The 20,910-nt window shown below is 41.7% G+C and overlaps 1 protein-coding gene across 2 annotated transcripts; it reads right to left on the bottom strand.

Moving 5' to 3' along the window:
• Positions 1 to 1,007: 1,007 nt before the first annotated feature.
• LOC137075031 (tripartite motif-containing protein 16-like) lies at positions 1,008 to 19,731 on the bottom strand. 2 transcript variants are annotated; one of them, XM_067443188.1, is made up of 6 exons: positions 19,112 to 19,731; positions 12,614 to 12,709; positions 11,432 to 11,665; positions 4,053 to 4,212; positions 3,742 to 3,801; positions 1,008 to 1,584 (listed from the first exon to the last, which is right to left on the bottom strand). In XM_067443188.1, the coding sequence occupies exons 1-6, from the start codon at positions 19,682 to 19,684 to the stop codon at positions 1,049 to 1,051; spliced, it is 1,659 nt and encodes a 552-aa protein (XP_067299289.1). In that variant the 5' UTR covers positions 19,685 to 19,731; the 3' UTR covers positions 1,008 to 1,048. The 2 variants fall into 2 exon arrangements, with proteins under 2 accessions (XP_067299289.1, XP_067299290.1); XM_067443189.1 differs by having other exon boundaries at positions 4,059 to 4,212.
• Between the last annotated feature and the right edge of the window lie 1,179 nt (positions 19,732 to 20,910).

Below are 20,910 nucleotides of genomic sequence, written 5' to 3'. Positions count from 1 at the left end.
CAGCAACCAATCAGATATCGCCCTTGTTTTAGCCAATCACAAGAACGTGGGGGATTGTTAACTTATAAGCCAATCACATGAACGCATTCACACATCGCAATATAATAATAATAATAATATATTTTATTTATAACACACTTTTCATTCCGAAGAACCTCAAAGTGCAACAAAGGGAAAAAATAACAAAAATGAATAACAAGTAAAAATATAGAATAATACAAACAATCAACCAACACATAACAGTTAAAAGACTTTTAATTTATGAATCATGTGTGTGCATAAGTGAATGTAGGGTGTGTATTTATCTTTATTGAGACTCATTAAGCTCTATAGTATTCTATTAATGCTGTGTACGTGTAACCAATGACAGATTTTGTCATCAAATTCTTTCTATTACAAATGATGTGCTTGATTTGGTATAGACTTTTAAGTGCTATACCGATTGCAATACAATATACTCACATTATAGCAACGCTCTCCCACATATTTTTTTGTTATTGTAACAGCTTATTTCCGTTGTTGGTATAAGTTACAGTGGGTAGTAATAGACCACTGTAGGTGAACTACTCTTATATTTACATGAACAAACAGCTGTTGCAAATTAAATGAAAGGAAAAATAGCAGACAGCATAACTCTTAGTCCACTGAAGGCATGTACATGTAGCGTTTATTTAAATCCCAATGAATATAGATACAGAATTAACAAAGACTTGACTTGATAAACTTGAACATGAACATCATGAAACATAAAATTCCCCAACAGTGGTTGCAGTGAAGAAAGCTGAGCAATATACAATGGAAACATGACACTATTTATACAACAAATTATACAAAGACACATCTATGAACAATCAAGATGATCAACCAATCAGAACATGAACATGACTATGAGAATTTTAAAATAAAAAAATACATCACAATAATCTCATTAATAGCGACAATAATCTCATTCATTTTGTTTACACCTGACATTTTCTTTTAAAAGCAGAGGTTCAGCTATCGAGCCAATATACAGTATTATTATGCCTTACAGTCAGCTCTCTACAATCTATTGTGTTAGATCACACAGTTTCAAAGTTGATTGATTGTAAACCGCAAACCCAGGATAGAGCGGCTGAGTGAATGTGGTCTGGACTCTGTGGATGAGGCTCATCGTGTCAGAGACGCTGTAGAAGGACAGAGTTCCTGCTCTGTGATCCACATACACTCCTATTCTACAGCGGCTGGATAACTCAGGGAAATCAGTACTGCTACCTTTGTGCCAGAATGAGTAACTAGAAGGAGAACAAGACAATCTCCAGGACTGATCATTATATCCAAACACACTTTCATTCATCCGTCCCTTCCTGCTGATGCTCTTATATGACACTGATATACCCACACCAAGACTCCCACTCCACTCAAGCTCCCAGTAACAGCGTCCACACACACTCTCTCTGCACAACACCTGCAATAAACTATCAAATCGGTCTGGATGGTCAGGATACTGCTGGATTGTCTTTGTGAAAGTAATCACATGGTTCTTCTCAGACAGGCGGAGGTTTTTATTTACTGTGGTCGGATCCAGAGTGAACTGACTTGAATCTGATGGAGATTAAACACAAAATCATTGAACTGAATCAAAAATGATTCAGACCTCAGCAGACAGTCAGTAAACTGGGCAACAGATGATACGCAGAATTAGCCTACATCAACCCAAAACTAACTTAATTAAAATCATAGACAGTAAAAGAAATGGACTGAGCGATCCCATTGACGTCCTAGGAGCACTCACTTCCTGATGGCTGAGCAAACTGCGCAGGCTCAGACTGAGCTTGAGGACGTAGATGTGACTTGAGCCTCCTGTCTGACAGCTGTAGGTCTTCTAGTAGTTGTGGAAAGTGAAATCTGAATCACGTTGTTTAAATATTTTCTCCCGTTGCTTTTGGCTCACTATGGGCTTCTCCTCATTCTTCCCCCTTGACTTTATCAGACTTTATGTCTCCACGTCCCCCCGACCGTCTCATAGACAGTAAAAGATTGCCTGCGAGCGTCTCCTCAGGTCTATACGGTAATTTCTCAACTGTGCGACAGAGTCGCGTTGGTTATGACGCAATCGTTAGCCTATTTTTACAAAAACAGCTTCTGCGGGGCGATAGTGTAAGATACAAGGTAACGGAGCCTTTTATGCATTGTCGTGTTTCTTTAGAAATAAACAATGGACAAATGGAGTCTTTAAACGCCTCAGATGTAAAGTTATTCACTGTCAAAGTGACTCAAAAATGAATGGGAGTCAATGGGATGCTAACAGCAGGTGATGGCTTGGTTAGCAATGGCAGCCCCTAGGGGTGGAACGCTTTCCGAGCGCTAGATTACCCCCTTGGTTAAAATGCCACAGCCCATACTGTTTTCTTCTTTTTAATTATTAGAATATAGACATTAAGAGAATAAATAAATTATATCTTGCAAAAATGAAGCTCTGAAAAATAGGCAAGAAAAATAATAAAATAAGACGTGGTATTTCCATAGTGCTTACATGAAGTGTTATTGTATTGGCCATTTAGCTTAGGTAGTGTCATTTTGAATGGCAGTGTTTTGAAATGGCAAACATGTGACTTTATGTCAGATTGTTGTGTCTTATGCAGATAACCTAGCCTGACGTGGTCATACTCAACTCTAGTCAGAATATGAGTCTGATGCTCCATTGGGCTGTGATTATGGGGTGTGTTTCAACCGAACCAGGAAAGACATCAATTGGATAGAGCTACAACCAATCAGAGCAGCAGAGTGACGCATAACATTAGTTGTCACTGTGCACTGTGTTGCCAAGTCTGCGTTTTTTCCCGCAGTTGTTTTTCCATGTCATGGGTTGAAGCGACCTCAATTATGTGATATTCAGACCCAGGGATGCAAATTTTAGCAGCCAACCTTGCCAAATTAACACACATTTTACCCAACTTACCCAACATGATCATCATTTCAGAGAGAAATAGTGAAGGTGAATGCATATACAAACAAGTTCTCCGTTTAGGATTAGAAAAAATTCAACCAAGCGCCTTTGATGACGTGGATGATTATGTTACTGTTTATCATCTGTCCATCATCGTCTAAAGCCCGCCCTGATGACCTCATTGGTCTGAACAGTTTCTGTTCAGGTATAATCACTCCTCTATGGATCGAGGACAGACCGAACTGCCCGAGCTCAAATGTTGTGGGTGGGGCTGAGTTCGGCTGGCATCCAGGCTACAGATAACCATGTTCAGTGCATTTAAAAAGTGCCATAATGAATTGCAAAATGTGTGTAAAGCAGAAAATGTGTTTAGACTTTAGGAGACTTGAGTAAAAGTTTTGCTCTCTGTGAGTCTGTTTAAATAATTGTGCTGTGCATGTCATTTTAGTGTGTTAGCAATTGGAAAAAAACTTTAAATAAAGTTTCTATTTTAGAGTCTTTAAATGTATTTATAGTATCATAAAATAACTCATTTCATTCTTATTTCTCTACAAGAATGTCCCATAAATCAGTCTGTGATGTGTTTTTTTTTTTAATGTAAAAGTGGAGAAAGTTCTTTGTGATTTTGTGATGGATATAATGTACAGTTTGTGCAGTATAAAAATCTATACAATGTCCCCATGAAACATGAAAACCCAACGTGTGTGTGTGTGTGTGTGTGTGTGTGTGTGTGTGTGTGTGTGTGTGTGTGTGTGTGTGTGTGTGTGTGTGTGTGTGTGTGTGTGTGTGTGTGTTTGCATTTCAAGTCTTACATTGCAGGAACTCCTCCCTGATCTTGGGTTCATTGGTGGGAATGATTTCAATGTATGTTGCTAAGAAAATAGACATACTTTAATACTTACTTACATAAATAATAAAAATCACACAATTAATTACCATGTTATAAATGTACTTTACACACACACACACACACACACACACACACACACACACACACACACACACACACACACACACACACACACACACACACACACACTTTCCTTTTTAAATTGCTCTGAGAGTCTTCTACATGATGCAAGATTTATTTCTAAAAAGTACATGAATGTCCGCTATACTTTACCTCTGCCAGATATCTTGTCTATCTCCTCTCTACAGAAATCCTCCAGTTTTTCTTTCAACTGAGACACAGACTTCCCCACATCATCAAAAGAGAGGAGAGAGCTGACAGTGATGCTGGGTTCATTTGTAGATTCAGGAGGTTCAGAGAGAGACTGGAAACTCTACGAGAAGAAATATATTTATTTATTTTTAATTCAAATAATCTTCAGATATGTCTGTAATGATCTAATCTACCATTCGGAAAGTATCTGTTTTATTTGCAATTCTAAATTCTAAAATTCTAAATTTGCAATTTACATTTAAAAATGTGGTAGAAGCTTTTATCCAAATGAGGAAGTTTTTTTATCACAGGGTGTTTTGGTGTAGGTTCATGTTTCATGTTTTAAGGTTTTGATTTTCACTGTCATGTTGTCATGCACTTCCTTTTTTTTTTTATGTCTTCCCTGGTCATGTGACTCTATGCCCTCATGTGTTTCTGCCTCGTGTTCCTCTGTTATGTTGCCATTGGTTTATGAGTTGATCATTGTTCACAGGTGTCCCTTGTTTTGTCATTAGCCCTTGTGTATTTAAGCCCTCATGTTTGCCATAGTCTTTGTCAGTTATTGTCAATGTAAACCGCTGTCGGTGAGTGTCTGTTCATGTTAAGCCAAGTCTTTTGTTTTATGTTTATGATTGTTTTCAATAAAGTAACTGCACTTTGGTTCTTCAACCTCGCCTCTTCAGTGGAAATGTTACAGATTCATCTTAACACCTTAAGTGTCACTGGCCCACCGGTGGGCCCATTTGCCACTGCATGTTTAAAATAATTATATTCTATATTTATCCTGATCTAATGTTGACAAACTATACATCATTCGAAAGCTTACGAACTCAAGATTCATCCTGTGCAAACCGTTTGGAAATCGGACCTTGCGATACCATGGAAACGGTGCTCTAAATTATTCCAGCGGGGACCCCCCCCCCCCAGTGGCGTCGTCATGTTTCATATTTATTTCAACTCCTTTATAATAAAAACCTCTTCTAATCTTGACAAAACGAGTAACGTCGGAAAGGTCTGAGTCTCACGGTTCTATATCTGCAAACTATTTTGTGATATTTATACAAAATTATATACATTTGACACAGGAAATTGCATTAAAAAAATCTATAGAATTTCAATGACACCCGCTGGCTATTTGAGATACAACGCCTAAACAAAACCTCATGGCAACTTCAATTTTTGTGATATCAACTTCAAATTTGGAACACAAATTGATTAGACATATGCCTTTATTTGATAGTAATTTTAGAGTACAAATTATTTTGTAACATATTTTATATAAAATATCTAGTACAGTATATTTGATTTATAACTTTTAACTTTTTTTATACTTTAATTTTTTAAAAGTGATTTTACTTGAGCAATACTCTGCTGACTGTCTTCTTTAAAATGACACCAAACTTATGTCTATATTCCAAAGCATTCTTGAATTGCAACCATTTAAGTTTGGATAGTGAATTTTGATGTATATTTTCAAAAAGGGGGGTGACACTTAAGGTTGACTAGAACAGTACCACAGCAGGAGACGACATACTGATCATGGGGGTAAAAAAATTGATATTTTAGCCGTTTCTTGAATACAGTAGGGCATAGGTCTTCATCCCTGGTCCTGAAGATTCATGCTGTGTCCTGAAATGCATTCTGTATAGTAGTTACTACATTTAGGCCCCGTCCACACGAAGCCAGCGCTTTCCCAATCCGATCTTTTTTTTTCTTCCTCGTTTCAAGAAATATCTGCGTCCACACGAGATTACCGAAACGGACTAAAAACGATGTAGTTTGCATGCCAGGCCAGTGTGTGGCGCTGTAATTCTGTCACAGAAATACACTAAAAACGGAGAAGAAGAGTTGTGGCTAGAAGGGGTACAGATGTGGTCGGAGGTGAGGCAAAATCTCACGATGAAATAACAATAAATACATTTGCTACTTAACAGATGTGTTTTATTAACCCTTAAAGACCGAGACAGCCGCCCGCGGCTAAAAATAACTATCGTTCTAAAATGTTTAATAACTTTTTAACCGCTAATCCAATCTGTATGCTGTAAACTGCACAGTAAAGAGGAGAATCTCCGCTTTCCATAGGTATAATATGTTTCGCGATTGATCATTCAGAGGCTCCATAGTCAGCGTGGATGCGTCATCAAAATATGCAGCATTGATTTGTCCAAGAAACACACGTGGGTTGTTCCCCTGAGCCAAACAGAATTTTTTTTTTTTTATTAGTCCCACCCCCCTGTGCCCAGATTCGTTGAAACTTTCATCAACTCAACCAATAAACACAGTGTTTGGTCTTTTGAACCACGAATCACGTTTCTCTGAAAAATGAACGTGGGTGTGAATTTGCATGTATCATGAAACCAAACAGTAATAAACGCGTGCAAAGCGCTCTCTCTCAGATCACAGCACACAGTCAGTATATTTCTCTATTTGTATGTAGTTTGTGTTTTACACATTTTCACTCTTATATTTTCCTCAATTTGTGTTTGAGAAGATTATGTGCAGAGAAGTTTAAATGTCCGTTTATGAAAATAGCCGCCCACATGTAAAAGTAGCCTCAGTATATTTTATTTCACGGTTTCTTGTCACAACTTGATGTATTGTTTGCGTTTGTTTTTCATGCCCAAATTATAATATATTTCTCTGAAGAAAAATGTTTGTTTCAGTGTTGTTATTATATAACAATCTTTCTATTTACTTTATTAATTGAACTTTTTAGGACACATTATCAGTCAATAAAATACACCTGTTTTCACTCAAAAACCTAGAAACGCCTAGAATAATGTTATAATAAATGGCTATAACTTGCTGAGGGATTGTTACATGTAGACAAAATTTCATCTGGAAGTGTAAAACAACCAAGTCTAACTTTCTAAAGGAAAAAATCCAAACTTCATGAAGTTCTGTTCGAGTTCACAGTAAAAACATCACATTTTTGCTGCCATTTTTCTTGAAATTATATTAATTGAATCCATTCTCAGAATAAATAAATGTAAAATTGGGACATCAAATGAGCTAGATGGAAACTTCAGGTTCTCCTGTTTAAAATAATATATAGCACTTGATGCTAACTGCTAGAATGGGGGAGAAAAACAAAGAAAAGTAGAGGCACATCAGGCGCCCCAAAAATGTTCTAGGTCTTTAAGGGTTAATGCCTACACCTACCCCAACCCAAAACATACCCTTACAATAATGCAGATACGGTAATTAAATAACGCAATATTGATGTGCCTATGCCCAGTGCCCGTAGTTGTATCCCTAAACTCCTTCACCGTGCTGGACGTAGTGTGATGACATCACCGTTTCAGAAAATATATGGATTCGCTTTACACACGAAAACGGAAGATGATCGTTTTCAGATTTACCCACTTTGGGAGCCAGTTCCAGAAAATATCGGATTCATGCTTCTAAAACGCCGGATCCGTGTGGACGAAACGCTGATACAGGACAAAATTTATACGTATACAGCTAAATGCGTCTCGGTGTGGACGGGGCCTTAGTTTAAAACTTGTTTCAGGACCATTCTAAAAAATACATTCTTTATAGTGTGGATGTACTACATCCACATTGTTGTCACTGTCATGTAACCACCAGGGTTAGTTGCATCTCTTCACAGCCATTCACAAATCCTCTCCTGTGGCCTCATGGGATATAGTAAGGTGTGTATGTGCACTTCAGAACCTCACCAGTCAACATGGTACTTTTTTTACACTGTCCAGCTAAATTAATTCTAACTTGCTCCAACACACCTGCAACTTTTGAGTCCTGGGACCATATTCACAAAAATGGTTGCTCCTAATGCGAACATTTTATTCTTTGCCTGCCAGTGTGTGTGTTTTTTAAACATTTTTTTTAATGTTAAATTTTTTAGCAAAAAGCTGAGAAAATCATGTTTTTGTCAAAGACCACACCTGGATATGATTCAGAACAATGATCAAACACAGAGGGAGTAGATTAAGTCCATCAACACCCCTAAAGCTTCACAGCCCTATAGCTAATCATGGGTCGACATGTCATTCAATAACATTAGGCAGATTTGATTTACCGTATTTCCTCAAATAAAAGCCTGTAGTCAATTAAACGCCAGGCCTCTGATAGGGGCCGGGGGCGTGATCAGCACAAACAAATAAAGGCCGGTTTCAAATAAAGGCCAGGGGAAAATGTGTGGATAATGTCCTAAATGGCGTTAATTTAATGTGCATTCAAGTTCATCGTAATGTTCAATAGGGTTGAGCCGTGACGGCTGACCGACATCACGATGGAGCGAAACCATCCTGATGCCACGCGCCCCGATGCCACGTCTGTGAAAATGCTGTGTCAGGCAGGCTACAAATATTGATCTTCACAATGCGCGCGTCTTAATCAGCTCCCTAGTTCAGTAGTCAGGGCACTGATCAGGGAGTCAGTCCATTGATTTACCGGTATGTCCTGATCAGTGCCCTGACTACTGAACTAGGGAGCTGATTAAGACACACCTAATATTAGTCTCTCGTCTCTTTTATGTCTTAAGGTGGTCGCACACAAGCCTCGAAGCTCAGCTCCGCGCAGCGCCACGTCTCACACCTTGTTTATACTTTCGCCTGTCTCCGCTGCACGAGCCTCCGCTGACTGCACGCGCTCCTCCCCAAACGGACGAGGCGTTTATACTTGACGCGCTCGCCCTTGTGCTATTCTTTGAAACGACAGAGTGCGACTCGGAGTAATTTTTCTATAAACCAAAAGGAAAAAGCATCGAGAAGAAGTAGGCTAATGTACACAGGTGATGATATTTATTTTAGTACATTTCACCAAAAAACACCCCACAAAAGAATTGTAATACGCAGTAAACCTTGGCTTGATATTATTAGCCTACTTGTGACATGAGAACAAAATATGCACTAAATTAACGATCTTTTAAATATTTCCTAATTTCACTAACCTTTAGTGTCGTGATTTATTTATTTATTTGATTAAACATGGATCTTTATTTAAAATGGCTTATTTCTGATTTTGTAGGCTCATTCAGTAAATATAAGCACCTAATGTGCAAACTGGGGGCCGGTGTGATGAGACGTCATGCTCGGCTAGATTTGCCGAGAACTTGTTCATCTTCGGATGCGGAGCTGCGCTCGGAGTTTAAAAAAATGCGTATTATGTTGTTGTATGGTGATATTTTTGCAAATCTTTCTTAAATAAATCAATGATATTTGATTGGAATGATCACTTTAAATTGAAAACGGTTTATTTAAAGCAGTTATATTTTAAACAGATGGAATTAGAAATACAGGCCTGCCCCTAATAAAAGCCTGCTTCAAATAAAAGCCGGTTCCCATCGGCAGTTCAGGTAAATAAAGGCCCGGTCTTTATTTGAGGAATTACGGTAAATGCTGTTTAATGTTGATTATCGCTTTATTTTAGTTGTAAGTAGTAACCTAGAATACTGTCTAACACTTGATGACTGCTCTGTCAAGCCCTCGTCTTCAGTGAGGAACCTGGGTGTGCTCTTTGATACCAATCTTTCATTTGAAAAACACGTTTCTAGCATCTGTAAAACTGCATTTTTTTACCATCTTAAAAATATATATAAATTACGGCACATGCTTTCATTGCAAAATGCTGAACAGTTAGATCATGCGTTTATGACCTCAAGGCTAGATAATTGTAATGCTCTACTGGGTAGTTGCCCTGCTCACTTAATAAACAAACTCCAGCTGGTACTAAATTAACCATATCAACTATATCACTGACCTGCCCACATTGTCGTTATATGATAAATTAAAATAAGCTGATAACATCACCATTTTCTACAAAGCGACTGTACAACTGAATCAAATTTTGTAGCAATATTTTCCTGTATAACACTATGAAGCTGCTTTGAAACAATTGTCATTGTAAAAGCGCTATATAAATAAAGTTGACTTGACTTTACATATGCATCTACTTATATATACTAATGTTTTTTTTGTGTGCTTCTTTTTCCTGTGTTTTTGTCTGGAGATTCCTCACTTTTTCAGAAGATATGTAATAGCCCTATGATAATAAGCCCTATGATAAACTATGAGAATAAGCCAGTTGACTGCTCTCAAATTGCTCTGTACTACTTAATTGCTAAACGTCACAGTGACATGCCATCTCAAAAAAGATTTTTTTTTTTATAGTGTGGAGATTGTTCTTTGTGATCGCTGTTTTCTTGTGCAGTATTGTATGTCGTTGACCAAGTACGTAGCCTATAATGAATGCTTAAATAATGTATTTTACAATTATCTAGCACAGAGTGCATTCATGGGCATTGTGTGTTCGTACTGTTACTGATGCATCAAACAAATACACCAAAATGACTGGAAGGGTAGATTCTTTCCATAATTGGGCAGTAGAGAGGTCAAGAACCTCCAGAGAGAAGAATCCATGAGGAAGCGGTTGAGGAAGATACCTTGAAGGAGTTGGCAGAGGAGGTCAGAACAGAACCTGAAGACCAATAGCCCCTGATAATGCCAGAGGGCAGACAATCCATTAAATGTGTTTACCGGGGTGGAGCCAGGGAATAAAAGAAAGAGGCAGAGTCAGTTGGGCAGAAGACCAAGAAAGAGATGGATAGATGGAGAACCAGGGTAACATCACAGGCTCGGAGGACCAAGGCAGAACCGAAGGGTCAGAGGACCGAGGTGGATCTGGGGCCCCAGAAGACCGAGGCAGAGTCAGTGGGCGTGAGTAAGTGGAGGGATGGAGGACCCCGGTGGAGCCGAAGTGATGCAGGGGCCAAGTGCAGCCCGGTTTAGGACCCTGGTGGAGCTGGAGGGCTAATTGCCATGGGGGCAATTAGCCACTGTGGAGCTAATAGGTTGAAGGGCAGAGGAAAGCCGGCAACTCAGGAGGATGAAGAGGAGACAGGCAAATTGGTAAATCCAGCAAAAGAGACAGATAACTGGACAAAGCCAGCAGAGGAGTTGGAACATGGCTCCATGCACTATCTCCGGGACGGAAATCTCTGCAGGCAGGAGGTCTCTGGCAGGCATGGGCTCTGGCTCTGGGTCCATGGTGGATGTGGGCTCTGGCTTTGAGCCTAAAGCAGTTGTGGGCTCAGGCTCTGGGTCTGTGGCAGGTGAGTGGTAATCAAAGTCCTCCTACACCTCATCCATGGTAAAAGAGGAACCACTAGCACATGAAGATAATTCCACCAACGAGGAAAAGTGAACATGAATGTTCAGGAAAGTGAATTTTTGTATTCTTTTAGAACATAAAACAATGATATGGCTCCCTCATCAATGCAGGTCTATGAGATTTTATTAATCTGTTTATCCATCTGGCTAAAATCATGATAAGAAAAAAAAACAGCAGACCTCTCAACAAGCCACTTGATCTGTTACCTGGAGAAAATGGATGTGGTCATCTGTGTGCGAAAGCAGCTCCAGCTCAGCATCTCTTCTCCTCAGATCATCAATCTCCTGCTCTACTCGATCCATGAATCCTTGAGCTCGATTCACTGCTGCCTTTTCCTGATATCTGATCTGTTGTGTCACATCAGAGCGCCTTCTCTCAATGGAGTGGATAAGCTCAGTAAAGATCCTCTCACTGTCCTCCACTGCTGTCTTTGCAGAACGCTGTTAGGACACATATCACAATCAGCTCTTACTGTGGCCTTATACAGCCTTTCAACCACAGTGGGCTTCAGTAGTGTGACGATAGGAACAATTATTCTGTTCTGTTCTGTTATAGAGGGGTCCAGAGTAGAGGGTGCACACCCTGGGTAAACCTCGTGTAAAGAATGTGTGTATAGGGCTCACAAGTTTATTAAAAGAAGAGTCAAGTTAGTCTGAGGCCCCGTCCACACGAAGCCAGCGCTTTCCTAATTCGATCTTTTTTTCCCCTCGTTTCAAGAAATATCTGCGTCCACATGAGATTAAGAAAACGGACTAAAAATGATGTAGTTTGCATGCCAGGCCAGTGTGTGGCGCTGTAATTCTGTCACAGAAATACACTAAAAACGGAGAAGAAGAGTTGTGGCTAGAAGGGGTATAGCAGTGGTCGGAGGTGAGGCAAAATCTCACAATAAAATAACAATAAATACATTTGCTACTTAACAGATGTGTTTTATTAATGCCTACACCTACCCCAACCCAAAACATACCCTTACAATAATGCAGATACTTTAATTAAATGACGCAATATTGATGTGCCTATGCCCAGTGCCCGTAGTTGTATCCCTAAACTCCTTTACCGTGCCAGACGTAGTGTGATGACATCACCGTTTCAGAAAATATACGGATTCGCTTTACACACGAAGACGGAAGATGATCGTTTTCAGATTTACCCACTTTGGGATCCGGTTTCGAAAAATATCGAATTCATGCTTCTAAAACGCCGGATCCATGTGGACGAAACGCTGATACGGTACAAAATTTATACGTATACAGCTAAACGCGTCTCCGTGTGGACGGGGCCTGAGAATCTTTATTTTATAGAAAAAAGACACATTAAACAAGTAGGACTAAAAGAGATTAACAGTAGAGTCCAAACTAAGTCTTTAAATTTATCTTCTCCAAACTCACCTTATGGTACTCCACAGCCTCTCTCAGCTCCTCAAGATCTTTCTCTCTCTGCTGGATTCTTTGCTTGAACATACTTTTTCTCTCTTCCAAAACCATCTGTATGAAAATCAAATAAAGTAAAGTTTAGTAATAGGTAGAGAGATAGATGGAAATTACTGTTCATTAAGGACTGTTCATATTCATTAATTTATCATATTCATTTGAATTTATCTGAATGAAACTAAATGAACTGTGATGCAAGAAATATTCAATATATAAAAAAGGTTGTAAAGGTTGTAGAGGCTAAGGAGACAAGATGGTAAGTGAGTCAGGTTTATTGAGCGACCAGCAGAGTAAACAGGGGAATCGGTGAATGACTTGACTAAAGTGCTGAGATGCCAGTGATGGTTCGTTGGGTTGATACTTTGGGAATACTTGCAGGTGGCAGTTGTGAGGCTCAGGCCGTGGACGATGGAGACACGGGACACACACACGTTGGACACAGGAAGATGCTGAAGACTAGTAAGTAGACTTTGGAGATAGGTAAGTAACATCGAAGGAGTCCTTGAAGTAAGCAGAAGGGTTAGTACCTTTTATAAACGAGACCGAACAGTGAATGATTGCGTGTGTGTGCCTTTTGTGCTACTGGTGATTGGGGTGATGATGGGTTGCAGGTGTAGGTGATCAGTACTCAGGTGAGAGCGTGCGCTGTGTGTCTGTGACGTGGGAGCCTGGCGTGTCTGTGACATTACCCCCCCTTCGCCGACGCCGTGGTGGTTGGCCTCTGCCTCGAGGTGCAGGTCTGTTGGGGTGAGAGGCATGGAAGGTTTCAAGCAGGTTAGGATCAAGGATGTCATTTCTAGGTACCCATGAGGGTTCTTCTGGGCTGTAGCCCTCCCAGTCCACAAGATATTCCAGGAGACCACCACGGCGCCGGGAGTCCAAGATCTCCTTTACCTTGTATGTGGTGCCATCCTCCACGATGAGTGGGAGGGGGGTCTCTTCAGCTACGCTAGGCTCTGCGGAGGGAGAAACAGAGGGATAGTGAGACTTTAACAGTGAAACGTGGGGTGAATCCTAAACTCAGGTGGGAGCTGAAGCTGATCGGTCACTGGGTTTATCTGCTTCACAATGGACTAGGGGCCAATGAATCTGATGTCCCTCGTGGACAGCCAGACCTTCTGTCCTTGCTGGAAGGTGGGGGTGTTGGAACGTCGAAGGTCCACTGCCATCTTGCGTCTGCGCAGGGCTCGTTGGAGTTGGTGATGTGCGGAGTCCCAGACCCTCTGGCTCTCCTGGAACCAGTAGTCAACCGCTGAGATGTCCGATGGCTCCCCAGACCAGGGGAACAATGGATGTTGGTACCCGAGTACGCACTGGAAGGGCATGGGTCCGGTGGTAGCTTGGCGAAGGTTTTGAACGTACTCGGCCCAACTCAGGAACTGGTTCCAGGAGTTCTGGTGGCCGTGGCAGAAGGAACGGAGGAATCTGCATATCTTCTGGATCTTCCTCTCGGTCTGCCTGTTGGTCTGTGGATGGTAACCAGAGGAGAGGCTAACGGTCACACCTAGGAGCGACAGGAAGGCCTTCCAGATCCAGTAGATGAACTGTGGCCCTCTGTCTGACACAATATCCTCTGGGATTCCATAGTATCTGAAAATCACATTAAACATTAGTTCAGCAGTTTCAGCAGGCAAGCCCTTCAGGGGAATGAGACGACATGACTTGGAATACTTATCCACCACAACTAGGATGTATGTGTAGCCATTGGACACCTGTAGATCCATTATAAAATCTACTCCTAGGTGTGACCATGGCCGATTCGGAACGGGCAGAGGAAGGAGCTTACCGGCAGGGAGGTGCCAGGGACTCTTCGAGATGGCATACTCCCGACACCCTCTCACGTACCTTCTGACCTCCGCTGCCATGTTGGGCCACCAGAAGCGATCTCATAGCAGCAAGAGGGTTTCATTGACCCCTGGGTGACCAGTGCCCAATGAAGTTTGAGCAGAGTGAATCAGTGGGGTGCGCCGTGTCCGTGGGGTGTATTATAGGCCTGGTGGGCAACCCAGTGGGGCGTTGGTGGAGGCATTGGAGGAGGGAAGGGTTTTCTCTGACCAGGCAATGGGACTCATGAATATCTTCTCAGGTAGGATAGTGTGAAGGTGAGAGAGAGCATCAGCCTTCACATACTTGGAACCAGGACGATAGGAGATAGAGAAATTGAACCTTGTGAAGAAGAGCGCCCAACGGACTTGGCGAGGGTTTAGCCGTTTGGCATCTCTCAGGTCATCGAAGTTCTTATGGTCTGTAGGCACCAGCAGTGGATGTTGGGACCCCTCCACCCAATGCCTTCACTCTTCCAGGGCTAGCTTGATGGCAAGCAGCTCCCTGTTCCTGATGTCGTAGTATACCTCCGCCGGGTTGAACATCCGGGAGAAGAAGGCACATGGATGGAGTTGGCTGAGCGTCCCATGCTGTTGGGACAACACTGTTCCTGCTCCTGTGGTGGACGCATCAACTTCCACAACAACAGGCTTGGTGGGGTCTGGATGAACTAGGAGGGGAGCTGTGGTAAAGGCTTCGTTCAGGTCTACAAAAGCTTTCGTGGCCGCGTGGTTCCAGGACAGAGACTTGGGCTTACTGCGTAGGAGGTCGGTAAGTTGACTGGAGATGATACTGTAGTTCTGGATGAATCTTCGATAAAAAATGGCAAAACCTAGGAATCTCTGGAGTTCTTTGATGGTTGAGGGAGTTGTCCAGGTCTTGATTGCTTCCACCTTCCCCTCGTCCATCTCTGATGCCACTGCGGTCGATGTTATAACCAAGGAACTGCACTGAGGACTGGTGGAAGGAACACTTTCAGCTTTGAGATATAGATGGAACTCCCTCAGGCGTTGCAGGACCTCCGCCAGGCTCCGGGAGTAAATCAGGATGTCGTCGATGTACACTAAAACGGGCTTTTGGAGGAACTCCCAGAGCACCTCATGTATGAAGTCCTGGAATACGGAGGGGGCATTGGCCAGGCCATAGGGCATCACCAAATACTCGTAGTGGCCGGTGGGTGTCACAAAGGCGGTCTTCCACTCGTCCCCTTCACTTATCCGGATGAGGTTGTACGCACTGCGGAGGTCCAACTTGGTGAAGACAGTGGCACCACAGAGATGTTCCGGCCCGGTTAGGATGAGAGAAAGGGGATAACGGAACTTAATGGTGATCTTATTAAATGCCCGTTAATCAATGCAGGGCTACAAGCCTCCGTCCTTCTTGGCCACGAAGAAGAAGCTTGATGCCGCAGTGGACGTGGACAGTCGGATGTAGCCCTGGTCAAGTGCCTCCTGGATGTATTCCTCCATGGCCTTCTCCTCCGGCAGGGAGAGGGGATAGATCTTCCCCTTGGGCACTGGCTCACCCGGAAGCAGATCGATGTTACAGTCCCATGGTCGATGTGGAGGTAAATTGGAAGCCCGGTGAGGGCCGAACACATCCCTAAAGGGGGCATATCATGAAGCAATCTCCACTGACCGCTGTTCCATGGGACTCTCAATGGACGTCGCACAGACGGGAATCCTTCTGGAACGAGACATGGAAGGGACAGGAAGAGGAGAGAAGCAGCTGGTGAAGCAGCTATTGCCCCACTTTAGGATCTCACCGGACTTCCAAGAGATGACGGGGTTATGCTGCTCCAGCCATGGGCGCCCAAGAATCACGTCAGCGGTGGATTCCTCCAGAACCAGTAGATGGATAATTTCAACATGAAGGATGCCGACTTGTGTGAGTTGTCTTGAGCTTGAGCTGATGGCGGAGGGCGCCGGAGATGAAGTTCCCAGCGGAACCGGAGTCGAGGAAGGCAGAGATTGGCAAGGAGACATCTGCAGTAATGAGGTTCACAACAGTGGTTAGCGGGTGACTCTTGTTGTTAGACGGATAGATCACACTCACCAGAGGACACTTGGCGATCTAGTGATCTGGAGATCCACAATATGAACACAAACCCTGCCTGAGCCGTCTCTGCCGTTCCGCTGGTGTTAACCGGGTGTTCTCCACTTGCATGGGTTCCAATACTGGTTCTGAAGGGCTGACAGATTCTGGTCAGCAGAGGGACAGGAAGCTCATGGTCTGGCCCTGGTGCTCTTCGAGGCACAACTGCATACGAGTGGCAAAGCGGATGAATAACTGGATGAAGTGTTCGAGCCCGATGGTGTTCTCGTATGCAGCGAGATGCAACCATACACGGGGTTCCAATCCCTGACATCAGAGCCAGCGGCAAACGTCAGAAAGACTAGCCGAGGAAAGGCTGCTCTCGGCAGGTTAACGAGCGCTGAGCACCCCCTGGATCGACTGGATCTCACAACTTCGAAAACGCCAGATAAAATTTTCAAAAAGGCGCTCTCTCTATAAATAATCCAGAGCTTTTGAGCTTCAAACAACTACTGCCTGGCCTGAAAAGGACTTAAAACTGCATTTTGTGACACATTAACAGTAGTATTTTAAATTATGCAGGGTTTCTTGTCCTATCCTTTCTTGTCTGTCTGAAGTCCACAAGTCTCTTCTCGATGCATCCTCGATAAAAGGGGCGGGACACATCCAGGATTTGAACTGTACTTGGTTAGATGTGAACTTTGAATTGGAACAGTACTTGACCAGCGACTAATGACGATTCACAATTGAGATTGATGATGATTCCTCCCGCCCTCTGGAGTTTGTTCTCCCGAGTAGAACTTGGCAAGGATGCAGTCAGAAGTTTGAGTACTTGGTATTGAGAAATTACCCTTGCTAAGCTGGTTCAGGTGTGTTTAATTGGTGTTGGAGATAAACTCTGCAGGACCGTAACCCTCCAGGAGAAGGATTGGACTCCTGCTAAAGTATGTGCACATAGATTACCTTATCACTGTTATGCAGATTATATGCTCAACTGTTGATCCCCTCTATCTTAAATTGCATCTCTCCTCATCTGTCCAATATCTTGGCCCCGAATGAAGTTTTTTTTATATCTCTTTATTTAACACTAGATGAGTTGAATCAGGCATTTTTAATTAGTGAGACTGTTGTGTTCTCTCAAGTGTTGTTGGATAATGCATTGTGTTAGTGTTCAGTGATGCATAGAGTTTGATGCATAGAGCCTGACGAATGTATGGATTCCTTTACTTGGGTCTGGGAAAGGAAGTGAAGTAAACAAAAAATAGATTTTTTTGTACATGTATCAACATGTTGATACAATTCTTTGTGTCTGTGTGATCCTTACCAAACATAACGGAGACATCTAAACTGGTGTAGTGCACATTTTAGTGCACTAGCTCATATCTTTTGACTGTGGGCTTGGAAGAATATGTTCAATACTATGGTCCTTTTGTATTGAACGCTCAAATAAGTAGCACATGCATTGTTGTCTGTTCACAAGTCTGTGTGGACGCAAAAATCAGGACTATATGCATGGACATCAGTATAAAAAAATTATGTCTCATAGACTGTCCGCCAGCCAGAGCAGAATAATATGCTTGATGTGACATAATATCTAACAATATCAGACCAAAACTAAATTCGTCTGGAGTTTGTTTTTGGAGTTGGAAACTTTCTGGAAAACTTAGCTCCAGCTGGTAAGCTCCTTTGTACTAACATTGGTCCATGCCAATTACATAATAGGTAAGTGTGTGCGGAGGCTCCACCCTTCTTTCGCATGGAAATCATTTTTCACTGCATTTCTCCTGTTCAGTCAGTCGAAGTCAGACATCTGCAAGTGATAATGTCAACACCCTGTATTGCTGCTTTATAGTGGATTGTACTTCTGATGAAACGAGACACTTCATGTTTAATACGGTATAAGCAATCTATTGTAAAAAGTGCTATATAAATAAACAGGACATTGTAGCTTTCCAAGCTATAAAATATACACAGAGCCAGGATTGCTGTATGAGAACAGTCATATTTTTATTATCAACTTCTGCTTCGGAACAATGCATCAACAAAACTCTCTAACTATCCCATTTTTCAAAGGGGACTTCATTGTTGAGTGTCATGACAGATGAAAATTAACTCAGCCGTGTATCAGCGTATCAATTCATGATTCGGATCGCGTATCAAACTGCTGAAATCGCGTGAATTTGGCGATCCGAATCATGAATCAAGACACTGATTCATAACGGTTCGAAGCTTTGTTTTGAAATCAGTCCATCACTATACAAGTCATTATTTAGTTTTTTATTGCACACAAAAACTATTCTCACCGCTTCATAAAATGATTGTAGAGCTGTAGTGAGATGGACTTTGTAACGACATCTTTAGTGCCTTTATGGGTCTTGAGAGGAAATGACATTGGTGTCAATGAAAGCCTTTCTGAGCCATCGGATTTTAACAAAAATATCTTAATTTGTGTTCCGAAGATGAATGGAGGTCTTACGGGTGTCGAACGACATTAGGGTAAGTAATTAATTACAGAATTTCCATTTTTGGGTGAACTAACCCTTTAAATAAAAATATTTTAGAAAGACATAGACACATAAATCCATTTTCAGTTCATACCTGTTTCTTTGTCCTCTCTGCTACAGCTGCTACAGTATCATGGTTTTTGTGATTATCCATCGTACACAGATAACAAATGCACTCCTGGTCAGTATGACAGTAGATTTCCAGTTGTTTATTATGTTTTGGGCAGATCATCTCCTGAAGTTGTCCAGTGGCATCTATCAGATTGTGTCTCTTACCTTTAAAGAAATTATCATGCTGTTGAAGGTGATTTTGACAGTAAGAGTTCAAACACACCAGACAGGACTTGACAGCTTTGTGTTTTCTTCCAGTACAGACGTCACACTCAACATCTCCAAATTCAGCAGGAACAGCAGCTTGGAGTTTAGTCTTCTTCAGTTGCTCCACCACTTCAGCCAGAAGGGTGTTTTTATTTAAAGCCGGTCTTGAAGTGAAGGTCTGTCTACATTGAGGGCAGCTGTAGACTCCCTTCGGATCCTCCTGATTCCAGCAATCTGTAATACAGCTCATACAGAAACTGTGACCACAGGGAATGGCCACCGGATCCTTCAGTAGATCCAGACACACTGGACAGCTGAACTGGTCCTGAAAAAAACCGGCTTCTGCCATTTCACTTAATGCACAGATTGAGAAACAAATACAACAGCTCAATAGCATTTAAGTTTCACTTTCTCTGAACAGCTGAAATTAGTTTCCTGGTTCTATGTTTAAGAGACGTGTGCAAAAATTGTCTTTTTTTACTGCAGATTCACAGATTGTCCACTGGGTGTCAGTCCCACAATAAATCACACAAAGACAGATGCAGACAGGATACATATGCCACTGCAAATATTTCAGTCTGCCTGTGCAAAACCATGATATTGCATTATTGAACCTGGCAACCGGCCAGGGGTTTATTTTCAGGGGTAGCCAGGTAAGACCCAGCGATGTCATTGGGATAGCAGATAAACAAATATGAATGAATGAATGAATGAATGAATGAATGAATGAATGAATGAATGAATGAATGAATGAATGAATGAATGAATGAATGAACGAATGAATGAATAACTTTGTGAAATATTGGTAAATAACAAGTTTTTTCACCAGATTATCACATCTTGCATTGTGCTAAATAGACTTCACAGCTAACACAATTAAAACATTTATTTACCGCTCATATTGTTGTGGTATAAGTGGTACACATCAGGCTTGTTATTAGTGGCTACCTTCAGTGTGGCAAAATAACCCGGCCAACACATGTATTTGGGGCCAACGTGGATTAAACATGGGCTACAGGGGTACAGTTTGGGGCATAGGCTCAAAATGGGCATCTTTTCTGAGGTCCACTTGGGTGAACTAAGTAGGTCCCACATGGGCAAACCCAGCTGGGCTCCCCATATTGGATCTAGTTGGTTCAATAATGGAAAATTAGTCCATGGGTTGAAAATTGGCTACTTAGTGACTACTCATTCCCAGTCAACACAAGTGCAAACACAGTCAATTCCAAAGGTTGATTACATGGGTAGATAGTACACAAATATCACCCTTGAAATAAATTTGTATTGTTATTTTGACACTTAAACACAATGTGACTTAAATCTAATCAAAATCTTAAAATGCTAGCACACTTGCTATTTTAACAAATATTCTGGCATATAGTGGTAACGGGCATGAAGAGCAGAGAAAAAAGGCAAAAAAAGTTTATTTTGTGATCACAGAACAGTGCCATACAGGGACCATTTTAGCTTTTATTCAAAAAGTGTGCACATTGAGTGAAATATTTCCATTCTTAAATGTTTAGTTTTCCATAGATCTTTAATAAATGTTTATTTTGTCACAGAACAACTAGTTTC

Source organism: Pseudorasbora parva, chromosome 5, assembly GCF_024679245.1.
Source record: "Pseudorasbora parva isolate DD20220531a chromosome 5, ASM2467924v1, whole genome shotgun sequence".
NCBI classification, from domain to species: Eukaryota; Metazoa; Chordata; class Actinopteri; order Cypriniformes; family Gobionidae; genus Pseudorasbora; species Pseudorasbora parva.
Note: the sequence above shows the minus strand (reverse complement) of the source record. Positions and strands in the feature narration are given on the sequence as shown.